The 12,372-nt window shown below is 45.2% G+C and overlaps 1 protein-coding gene and 1 pseudogene across 1 annotated transcript in view; one reads left to right on the forward strand and one right to left on the reverse strand.

Moving 5' to 3' along the window:
• Positions 1-795: 795 nt before the first annotated feature.
• LOC130876382 (coiled-coil-helix-coiled-coil-helix domain-containing protein 2-like) lies at positions 796-3,029 on the reverse strand (annotated as a pseudogene).
• A 7,051-nt stretch (positions 3,030-10,080) lies between these two features.
• The window catches only part of Mob1b (MOB kinase activator 1B), a 34,910-nt gene continuing 32,618 nt past the window's right edge, over positions 10,081-12,372 (forward strand). The window contains exon 1 of the mRNA XM_057772277.1: positions 10,081-10,301. Within this exon, the coding sequence (XP_057628260.1) occupies positions 10,288-10,301 (14 nt within the window). The 5' untranslated portion in view covers positions 10,081-10,287. The remainder of the gene's footprint in view (positions 10,302-12,372) is intronic.

The raw sequence follows: 12,372 nt of genomic DNA on the forward strand, positions 1-12,372 counted from the left end.
TCAGGGGTGGGGGCTGGTGGGTACTTTGAAACCACAGAGTCCTAAGCACAGAAAGAGCCTGGAGGATTTGCATTACTTTCCCTGAGGCAAGAGAAATGCTTTGACTCTATGGGTCGGATTCCTATGGTGGGGGGCAGGACAGGGTAACTTTGTTAGCTCTAAGAGGATTGTGGCCTGCTCAGGTTGCTATGGTTGTCACTATGACAACTAAAGAAAACATGACAGAGATGCCAAAAAGCAGGTGTAGCAATGGCCATTGGTGAGGGAGACAAAAAGAAATGGCCAAACAGGAAGTGCCTGGGGTCCTTGGATTCCATCAGTCTCACAGACAGGGATTCAAAACTGTATAGGAAGATGAGTTCGCTCCTTTCCTTTCCTCCTCCTGTCTTCTCTATTTTCCTCTTTTCCACTCCCCTCCACCTCTTCCCACTCCTGTTTTTTTTTTTTTTGGCCCGGGACTCATTCATTATAGAGCCTACTCAGCAATTCTGTCTTTGCCTCCGGAGGATTTGCCCATTTCATTATTTAAATTTATACAACCCCTTAAATTCTCATAACTGACCCCTTACATTCTGCTGGGCTGCTTTTTGTTCTGAGGTGGAGAGCCAAACAGGAGGAGACAGAATAAACCTAGGGCACCCCTGCCTACGCCCCAAGGCAGCAGCTCTTAGAATAAGGGCCGTTTTATTAAGCCAGCTAACTATAAACGTGTGGGAGAAAGTAACAGCTGCTGGTTCCTAGAATATTTTTAAGTGGTACCCAGTCGGGATGCTCTTTATGTCTATATATGGTCCTTCAGGCTACAGGACCTCCAGGAGACGATGGGCTAAAAACATAGCCTCCTTGAAACGACGCCTTTATCTGCTGACCTCCCTCCGACAGCAGGCAGCCTGCTCTCTGGGAAATTTCAACAAGGTTAAAAGTTAAGCCTCCCTCTGGCCAACTCAAGCTGTGACTCCTCCTCCATCCCCCACACCGTTTCCAGGCTTTTCTGAGGTTCAAGGAGAGGCTTGTTTAGTCTCCCTATATTTCCAAGCTGCTTAGTTACCATGCTTGTGGACAGCATGCACTCCAGGCAAACGAACTTTGTAAGAGTAGACTGGATTGAAGGAGCCAGCGAACCTAGCCGACCGAGTCCCCTGCGCCCACGCGTTATACAAAGCAAACCGAATCACAGCTGGTAGAGTTAATTTTAGACTTCAGACATCGGCAATGGCCTTCCCCTTGGTGATAAGTAACTTTGGATAGCTTTAAGAGGATTCTTCTTTTCCTCATCTACATGCAGATTAGTAACGAAGTAACTGCTGTGTCTTGTAGGGAAGATCATTGTGGGCAACGATAAACTTTATGATCAAGAAATAAATCTCTGCATTTACCGAAAAAGTACAAGGTCCGTTTTATCTTACTTTGGAAAGATTTATGTGTGTGTGGCGAGGGGCAGACTGCACGTGTGCCACAGTGCATGTGCCACAGCGTGAATGTGGAAGTCAGAAAACAACCTTCAGGAGGGAGTTCTCTCTCTCAACCACTGGGTTCTGGAGATCAAACTGAGGTCAGCAGGCGACTTCACCCACTCAGCCACTCAGTTTCTCTCCCGGGTGTTGGCGTTGGTCTGGGGCTTGGGTTTACCGCTGAGCTACAATTCCAGCTCACAAGAGAGCCCCTCTAGCTTTTGTTCTATGGACTGAGATCCTCAAACTTACACTATAGACAGCGTTTCCTAAAAAGTCCCGCGAAGCTGACTCTTGGGGATGGAGTGGAGGAGAATCAATGTTCCTGTATGCGTCAAAACACCTTGGGACGAACAAGAACTTCACTTCCTATAAGTTATGCTGTTTATAAATGCAGTGGTAATTTGAATGTGAGATGTAAATACGCAGTATCCACTCTTTTAGGGGATGCTATAGGTTAATTCCAGGGCCGCCATGTGCCAGACAAGCCCTCTGTTAGCCCCACCCTTCTATACTATTTGTTTCTGGATACACAGGATCCAATACTCTGATCACCAAAATGAGAGACATCCTTTGTTTGTTTGAGAAAGGGTCTCACAATGGCTGGCCTGGTACACATAGAGATCCACTTGCTTCTGCCTCCCAAGTGCTGGCAAGAGATAGCCTTGTAATATGTATTCACACAGAACACACATCTTTCCTCATAATTTTTCTTTTCTTTCTTTTTTTCAGAACAAAATTACTTAATTTTCATTAATTCATAGAACACAATGCAGTTGGTTCAAGGAGGCTAAACACTTGCCCAGAGCCCAATGCTGGGTGAACATCTATACAATTAGAACTCTCTTTAATGGCCATTCTGAAACAATAAAGTTATTTAAAATAAGAGGTTTGTTTACTTAGGGTCCACACTTGCTCTATCAAGTATGTAGGGCCAATTCCTGTCTCTTCCATTTGAATTTTTTTTTTTTTTTTTTTTTTTGATTTTTCAAGGCAAAGTTTCCTGGTGTAGCCTTGGCCATCCTGGAACTCACTCTGTAGACCAGGTTGGCCTCGAACTCACAGAGATTTGCCTGCCTCTGCCTCCTGAGTGCTGGAATTGAAGGCCTGTGCCACACTGCCTGGGCAGTTTGAACTTCTTGATTACACCATTTGCAATTCTGTACTGCCAACATACCTTGTTGAAGTTCTCGCCCAGCTTGACGTCACTCTGGTTCTGGATGCTCTCCAGAGAGCAAGGCCCATCAGACTGCTGGCCCAGCAGCTGGGTTCCCTGAGGCTCCTGGTGAGTGATGTCAGGATTTGAAGGCACAGCATTACCACCTCCACTGAAGCCCCAGTGGTGGTGTGACCCAGGGTGTGTCCCACAGCAGAGACTACAGCCACACCGGCTGCAGTGGTTGCCATCTGGGCCATCAGGCCTGGCTGCCAGGGTGTAGCAGCAGGTAAGCCAATTACAGATGGTGCAGCTGCTGCTGGAGGCTGAGCTGCATGTGTTAGTCTGGGAGCCCCCATCTGCAGGGTCTGGTTGACTGGAAGGGCCATTTGGGAAGAGTGGCTTCAGCTTCCACACTGCATCCTGGGGGCTCGTACACTTAGGGTACAGAGATGTCAAAGTGCCAACATCTAATTTCTAATTATTACTCATTTACTAATTTTTAGTTATATGATTCATAAGACGGGGCTACGTCTTCTACACATTCCTTTTTCCCCTCAAGCCCCTCATAGACAATAAATGTATGTCAAGTGGGCAGTCGTATAATTTGTCCCTTATTCACTAAAATCTAGCCTTTATCTGCATGAATGTGTCCATTTGCAAAGAATGAAGAATTTGAAGTAGAAGTATGTCAGGTTTGTGATCAAGAGAAAATTTATTTTTCTTCCACCTTCAGTAAAGATATATTTGTTCTGCTTTATCATTTTTTGTTTTTATAAAGGAATGCATCAAGAGATACCAAGCAGGCTGGAGAGATGGCTCAGCGGTTGAGAGCACTGAGTTCAACTCCCAGCCTCCACATGGTGGCTCACAACCATCTATAGTGGGATGTGATGCCCTCTCATGGCATAAAGGCATACATGCAGATAGAGAACTCATATACATAAAATAATAATAATAAAAAAAGAAACACCAAGTTTAGTCAGCCCGTAGTGGTGCACGCCTTTAATCCCAGCACTCGGAAGGCAGAGGCAGGTAGATTTTTGTGAGTTCAAGGCCAGCCTGGTATGCAGAGTGAGATCCAGGACAGGCTCCAAAGCTACACAAAGAAAGCCTGTCTGAAGAATCCCCCCCGCCCCCCCGCCGCCACCAAAAAAAGAGAAAGAGACACCAAGGTTTAAGAACCAGCTTTTCATGCTTTCATCATTGTGTGTGTTGAGTGTGTGCGCACGTGGAGACCACAGTTTTTGAGACAGGGTCTTCCACTGATTTGGGAGCTGGCCATTTTGACTGGGTTGGCTAAACAACTAGCAAGTCATTGGAATCTTCCTGTCTCTTCCCCTACCCGCAGTGTTGTGGATACAGACCATGACCAGTGTGTTTGTATTTCTTTTCTGTTGTTTTGAGATAGAGTCTCGTCATGTAATGATGGCTGGCCTGAGACTCAGAGATCTGACCGTCTTTACCTCCTGAGCTCTGGGATTAAAGCCATGCCCAGTTTTTTTTTTTGTTTGTTTGTTTTCTTTTTTTCCTTTTCTTTTTTGAGACAGGGTTTCTCTGTGTAGCTTTGAAGCCTGTCCTGGAACTCTTTAGACCAGGCTGGCCTCGAACTCAGAAGAGATCCACCTGACTCCGCCTCCTGAGTGCTGGGATTAAGGCGTGCGCCACCACCGCCTAGCTGTCCTTGTTTTTTATGTGGATGCTGGGCATCCAGCTCTGATCTTCATGTTCATACAGCAACCATCCCTGAGCATCTGCCCAGACCTTCCATCCTTTTCCAGGTCAAACCACTCTATCCCTAGAAGCATTTGTAAATATAGTTTATCTTTGATGAATCATGGTCAGGTTGAATTGCTGACTGTAAGTAGAATTGTGTAACATGACACAATTTACTTATAATATATTCATTTTAAATCAGTGTAGCTGGGAGGGGAAAGGAATGGGGAAACAGAGATTCCTAAATTCAGATTGTACTTACTAGCTGTGATCCTGGGCAAGTTATAATCTTTTCCTTGTTTATAAAAAGGGGGAAAACAATGCATAATATCAGCCTCATGAAAAATTATGAGCCACAGATGAAAAAATCAAACAAAAGAAATTAAAAAGTAATAAAATATTTAAAAATTTAAAGTGATTGGCTCATAGAAATATTTGTGCAAAAACAATCTTATGCAATGGACTAATCAGATAGAATAATTATCCTAGCTATCTAAATAGTACACAGCCAAAACACCCCTGTAGGACACATTGCATATTATCAGGTTACTAAGTCTTGGTCTCCAGATATCTTTTTCTAGATTTGCTGTTTAGATGTCCATTCTACCAAAAGCAAATAACATTTCTTAATCAAAGAGAATAGCTACCTGAGGGTTCTGAAGAATGGGGGCTGGGGTAAGCACTTCTTCCTTCTGACATTAGTAATGTCCGTTTTTAGTTGTACAGTTGAAAGACTGTTTCTTTAAATAGATGCAGAAAGCTGGCTAATGTGAGGCAAATAATGATTCTTTTAGTTCAAGGAACATTATTTTCACTTCTGGCAACTTTATGAAAAGATGTTTTACTTATTCATTGACAATTCATACTTGTATATAATGTATCGTGACCATATCTACCCCCAGCTCCCTCCTAATCCCTCTGGACACTCTCCCTAACATCCCCTTCCCACTTTCCTGTCTTCTTCTTCATTTTGAACCCACTGCGTACAACTAGTGCTGCCGTCTGGCAGGCTGACTGACTGATCTCGGCTTGATCTCCTGCAGGTCATCATAGCTGCGCTGAGTGTGAATGTGGTAGCCGTGTCAACTCCAAAGACTACTTCTTAACACTCCCTCCTGCCCTCCAGCTCTTATGTTCTTCCCACTCCTTCTTCCATGCTTCCTGAGGGGTGCGTGTGTGTGTGTGTGTGTGTGTGTGAGTCTGTGTGTGTGAGTCTGTGTGTGGTGAGTAGATGTAGGTGTCCCAGTTGGGGCTCAACACTTACCTGTCACCTTTCCCCAGCACTTTAACTGATTATGAGTCATTAACTGCTTCCCACTGCGGAATGAAGCTTCTCTAGGCAAAGCTGAGCAAAGCAGCCTTCTCCAGTCTATGGGGACGAGCACAATTCAGCCTCACCAGGCCAATTATCAATCATTTTGTCATCAATTTCTCCTTCAGTGCCTTTCCTCTCTTTTGTTGAAGGGATCGGGTCTAGCACAGTTTCCCTTTAGTCTGAACTTTGCTGATTGCATGTGGTAAAATTTTAATCCCCCCCACACACTTCCTTTTCTCACCTGTATTTTCTGTGAGCTGGTAGATTAGATCTAGAGGCTTGATGAGATCCCATTTCTATTTTGGAAAGAGGATTAAAGAAGAAACACAGATGTTTACAGGTAATGCCCTGCTTGATCTATTTTTACATGGCATATAACTTCCTATTTGGAGCTCCTTCTGAGAGTTCGAAAGCCATCCACTTGCTGAAGACTCCTACATTCATGTTTTTGGTTTAGATTTCTCCCAGGCATCATGGGAGGTCGAAACTTGACCTGGGTGCTTAACAGACATCTCAAAGTAGACATATCCAAACTGGAGCCTTTGGTTATTCTTCCAATTTGTGACTCACATCTTCCTTATCACAAATGGCATTACGACTCTAATTGCCCAAGTGAAAACCCACAGCCATCTTGGATTCCTTTCTACCACCAACTCCGAGTGTCGTTGGTTTTACTTCATCTTTCTTTCTTTATTTCTATGAATAATATATCTTAAGTAAAAAAATCTCGGCTGGAGAGATGGCTCAGTGGTTAAGAGCATTGCCTGCCCTTCCAAAGGTCCTGAGTTCAATTCCCGGCAACCACATGGTGGCTCACAACCATCTGTAATGAGGTCTGGTGCCCTCTTCTGGCCTGCAGGAATACATGCAGACAGAATATTGTATACATAATAAATAAATAAGTAAATAAAAATCTTAGTTACTGAGAACAACTGAACTATTTCAGAAGCCTACAGCTTCTGGAATGCTGGCTACCTGCCGTCCATTCTCCACAAGGGACAGTGTTATCCATATGAAATGCTCATTGGGGTCAAGAACTGACTATGGGCTGTGTGGTGATTTAATCTATGCCCTTTTATGTATGTTCAACATTTTAAAAATTATTCTGATCAATTTTATATTCTTAATCTCTGTGTTTGCTGACTTTTCCGGTGCTCTTGGATTAAAATCCAGATGTCAGTCTAGAGATTCCAAGAGTCTTGTGAGGACTGAAAGCCTTTGTCTGCTTTCCACCTAAGTGTCCACCCTCCTCTGAGGTCACTCTTTTCCTTGCCCACTTTAACCAGGCTCTGTAGTCTGGAAGAAGAACTTTCTACAAAACCAAAACTTAGAGTGCTTGAGGGATGGTCCAGCAGTTAAGAGCACTTGCTACTCCCACAGAGGACCCAGGCTTGGTCCCCAGCACCCATATCAGGCAGCTGACAACCAAGTATAACTCTAATTCCAACGATTGGATGTCCCCTTCTGACCTCTGAGGACATGTGCACACACATGGTGTACATACATACAGATACACACACATACATAAAATCAAGACCCAATCAACACTTTAAGTCTGGGGCGGTGACTTACTGATTAAATGCCATTTATGCAGCAAGTATAATGACAGAAGTTCAAATTCCCAGAATCCAGGTAAATGCCAGGTGGGCGTGGCCACTCCCCCTATAATTCTTGTGGCTCTGAAGACCTTGCTGGGATCCCTATAGCAAGCTGGCTAGCTAGATTAGTGAGCTCTGGTTTCAGCTGAGAGACTGCTTCACTAAATAAGGTTGAGAGTAATTGAGGAAGACTCCTGAAAATCAGCCTTGTGACTACACAAACACCCATACACACATTAGCCAACACACACACACTCTAACCACAAAACTACAATGTATTCAAATTCTAGAGCTGATAAAGAAATTTGAGAAAATGCAGTTAAATATGCACTGCTAAAGGAGAAATTATCATTAAAAAATCTATTTGAATATAATTTTGATTCTGGAATGCCCAGTATTTGTTATACCACAGGCTTTTATGTAACTGCCATTTGCTTGATTTAGAATCTAACCGTGCAGAATTGTATTCTGTATTGTTAACATGATAGTTTCTCTCATTTTTAGGACCAAATGTTTGCTTTCTCAGGGGTCAGTTCAAGAGGCATTTCTAGTGACCTAACGGAGCAGTACTCAGGAGCTATGGCCGCAGAGGTTCTTCGTGTCCTCTCTTTCCTGACTCGATGTGACAGGACACATAGAAACGTATCAAACCAAAGGCAAAGGAGCAGGGAGGAGCTGGGGGCCAGTCTTTAGAAGGATGCCTCTGGCAGGATAGAACTTTAGAACTGCAAAGCATCTTAAAGATCATGTAATAGCCAGGCCATGGTTTTAATGCTTTTAATCCCAGAACTTGGGAGGCAGAGTAGGAGGATCTCTGAGTTCGAGACCAGCCTGGTCTACAGAGTGAGTTCCAAGACAGCCAGGGTTACACAGAGAAACCCTGTCTTAAACAAACAAAAACAAAACAAACACACAAAAGATCATGTAATAATCCAAAAGCTTTATTGTACTGTTTTTCTGAGTTAGTTTCTGGCTATACAGTCCCAAGATAGCCTCACACTCAATATCCTCCTGCCTCTTCAGCCTTCTTTCCTAAGCACACAGCCATGACTGGTTGCCAGGACCACAGTTAAAAATTGTTGAGACTGCCGGGTGGTGGAGGAACATGCCTTTAATCCCAGCACTTGGGAGGCAGAGGCAGGCGGATATCTGTGAGTTCGAGGCCAGCCTAGTCTGCAGAGTGAGTTTCAGGACTGGCTCCATAGCTACACAGAGAAATCCTGTTTCAAAAAAACAAAACAAACAAACTAGTAAAGAGAAATCGGTGACACTAAGGCTCTGATATGTTGCCTCAACTATTCTTTTTCAAATACTAACCTATTGAGGCAAATCTCATTTTACATCACCAACCTATTGTTTTCATTATAGTAAATCTGTTTTCTGCCTTTTTTTTCTTTCATTTTTTAAAGACCCTGTCTTTGGTTGGCTTGGAATTCAATATGTAGACCAGATCTGTCTGCTTCTGCCTCCCTGCTTTGGGACCAAGTGCATGTACCACCACATCTTGGCCTCTTCTTATCTTTCGAGGCTGTCTTTTCAAATTATTATCTGCTGTTCCTGAGAAAACACAAGGTTCAGTTTTCTTGCATTTAGTTTTTCTTTTCTTCTTAAAACCACTCAACACAGCAAACTACTGGTATATTAATGAAATAGAATAAATTTAATATTTGCATCACCTTCAGGTGTCTTGCCTTTTGGAATGGTAAGCTCAAGTTGGGTTAATATCTGCACATCGTTTCATTTAGAGTCCTTGAGAACTTGTAGAGCTGATGGTGTGCTAAAAAGGGGGCGGGGGAGGGTGAACTTTATTTTCCCACCTAAGTAGATAATGCACGCTGAGGCATATTGTAAAGAGCCAAGCATCCGCAGGCCCCTCAGATCTTATCTTCCTGTGTTGTCCTGGCTTTCTTCAAACGTGTCCTCTTTCTGAGTTGCAGAGGCAAGCACCACCAAGTCAGCACTAACCACTTTAACATTTTCTTAACTATTTGTTTATTATTTATTTGTGCGTATGTGTGGGAGTCGGAGGATAACTTGTGGGAACTGGTTCTCTTTATCAGAGGGGTTCCAGGTTATCAGGCTTGGTGGCAAGCGGGAGCCGCCGTAGATAAAAATCTTTGCCCTCAGTCTCTTAAGCATGTGAGAAAGTTTCTCCAAGTGCAAGGCTGACTAAGTCTTAGTTGATCAAGTGTTTTGTGCATCAGTACTTAGAACGGATCCCACAACCGGCCGTGGAAAATCAGCTTCCTGACATTCACGATGCACTGACCTAGGCTCTCCTTGGCTTCCTAGCTGGATGGTTTCTCTAGCTGCCGCTGCCAACAGCCTAGCTTTCTTGTGTTCAATAATTGATCTTACCTCCTCCGAGTTCAGTGTTTTAAGATATACCTATAGATTTAAAAAAAAAAATAAAAAACTCACTTAATCCCTTATCCAAAATCCCATCTCCAAGTCATTCCAAGCAGAAGAAATGTCTCCTTTTTACTAAATGTGAGCATACAGGGACTGGGGCTGTAGTTCAAGTTGCTTGCTAAAGTCGAGTACAGAAAGTGAGCCCATGGCCTTCCACTGTCCTTGCTGGGGACTCGCTCCCTCTCTACAAAACCCAGGGCTGGAATGGATGTCCACTTCCCTCCTGGGCTCCGATCGCATCCGAGCAGCTCTGGACACTGGGCCGTTACCCGGAGCCACGTGCTCCCGCAAGCTCCACGGCTGGGCTGGACTGCGTCGGCTGCCGAGGTGACCCGAAGGTGATTCCGGGGTGGGCGGGGCGCCTGAGCTCTCGCGAGATCTCTCCGAGGGGGCGCGGAGCTGGCGAGGAGGACGCGGCGGGCGGCGCTTCCCTGGCAGTTCGGCTTCCAGGCGGCGCAGCCAAACGAGCCCAGGTCTTCCTCTTCCGCTCCTCCGCCGGCCGCTGGAAGTAGAGAAGCCGGAGAAGTCGGCGGCCGCCCCGCAGCTGTGCGTCCTCCTCGCTTCCTCGCCTTCCCTCCGATTCAAGCCGGGCGTCCCAGGCTTCGCTCTGCCGAGCCCGCAGCCCACGCCGCGGCCGACATGAGCTTCTTGTTGTAAGTAATCGGGCCGCACCGGGCTTTGTTCCACCGCCCCCTGGGCTCCCGAGGCTCGATGCTCGCCGACCTCGTACGCCCTGCCTCCCTGTCCTCCTTGTACTGCCCGGCCCTGCCTGCCCCCTTGTCCTCCTGGTGCTGTCGGGCCCTGCCTCCCGGTCCTCCGTGGGATGCGCGGCCCTGCCTCCCCGTCCTTCTGGTGCTGTTGGGCCCTGCCTCCCAGTTGGTTCCTCCCCCCCCATATATGTATATGTATCTGTGTGTGTGTGTGCGCGCGCGCGCGTGCGTATGTGCTTGCAAACTCACCTCCCACTCGTGTGTGCCTGTATTTGCACGCTTACCTCCCACTCTCCCGACTGGCTTCCAAAGATTGCCAGGTGTCCCGGCTCTGTGTCAGCTGCCCATTGCTGTTTTCTGAGTCCCAAGCTTAGAAGATGGATTGTTCTTATCCGACTACCCCCGACCCCTTTAACATCTTAGTTCTTAGGGTTGACAAATTGAGAGCCAAGTTCCATAGAGATAACTTAAAGACGGGGACTTCAAAACAGGGCTGTTTGAAGGCCTGGATTCCCTGGTGACAGCCTGGGAACACCACCCACCTTCCACTCCCGTTTTCTTGCAGTGCTTTCTTGATATGTAGAGGTTATATTTTTTCAAGTCTCCTCCGGATAGGATTTGGGTAATGGGCCAGGGTTAATTTCGGTCCACCGGGCTGTAGGTTTGCCAGTCATTTGTGAACACTGACTTTCATGTTACATTTAGTGTGGGCATGTTTCACATACCATTTATTTCAGACAAATAGGAGGGGAAGGTGGGGGTTGGGACAGAAAAAAAATGGGACAGCAAGACTAAGGTTTGGAAGCAAGAGACAAACCTCAGGTCCCTGGGGTTACGCCTCTAGAGTAACTCTTTTGAAAACTTTCTATTACTCATCCAGGTGTTTAGAAAGCTCGTTTAAAACAAAAATAAAAACAAGCTCTTTCAGGTTGTAATCCACTTCATATGTCCCTTTGTTGTGGAGCAAACAGCGTTCAGCAGTTCCTTTCTGTTCAGATTTCTCTTTCCCCACTCCCGTAAGTTTTAATCATTGCCCTGGCATCTGAATCGTGAGTGTTCACCCTTATTTTCACATGCTCATATATCGGATATCCTTTCTTCTTAGGGTGTTTAGGCAACGCTGAACTGTCGTGGAAGGGCTCACCCTGGACAGATTTTTCTCCTAGGCACTGTCAGTGTCTGGCTTGTGTCAACCTGCCTGACACGTTTCAACTTGTAAATTTATTCTAGGGCTGATTCTGAGTTTGTCAGTAGATGAGGGAAACTGGGTGGCTTAGACAATAAGTGGTCCTTTCACGGTTTACCTTAGTCAGTATACTCTCCTGTTGAGTGTGATTTTGCATTGCTTATCTTCTGTTCTCAAGAGTGTAAGTGGGATGGTGGCTGCTGACAGGCTTGTGTCTTTTGGAACTTACAAGCTAAAGTGGTTGCAGTATAGGAGGGCCGCATTTGACGGGAAGTTGGTGATGGGGAAGGTTCTAGTGCTGCTTTGTGAATACAAATAAAATAGTGTCCTGTTTTTCTGTGGCTGAATATTAGGTGCATCTACATGGAAGGTTAGTTCATTTTTCCCCCAATGAGTAATTAGCTGTATAAGACAATATTGCTGTAACTACAGTGATCATCTAGAGAGTTTGTGCTATTTAGTGAACAATTTTTTTTGCAAGGCCACAAATAGTAGTTAATATATGCTCAACATCTAATCTACATAGGAAGTAGAAAAAGACAAGATCTCCTGAGTAAATAAGGGGCATGGGGAATGGGGATTGTGGGAGTGGATATAGAAGGGGAGTGGGGAGGAAGGGAGGAGGAGGCGGAGAAAAATACATAGCTCAATAAAAATAATTAAAAAATTATTACCCCCCCCACGCTCAACAGGTTTTGCCCATGGTTTAACAGTCCAGAAAAGTTAATCTGGAGGAAGCAGGCATGGTGGCACACACATTTAATCCTAGCATTTAGGAGGCAGAGTCGGGTGAATCTCTGTGTATTCAAAGTAAGCCTGGTTTACTTG

Source organism: Chionomys nivalis, chromosome 6, assembly GCF_950005125.1.
Source record: "Chionomys nivalis chromosome 6, mChiNiv1.1, whole genome shotgun sequence".
Taxonomy (NCBI): Eukaryota; Metazoa; Chordata; class Mammalia; order Rodentia; family Cricetidae; genus Chionomys; species Chionomys nivalis.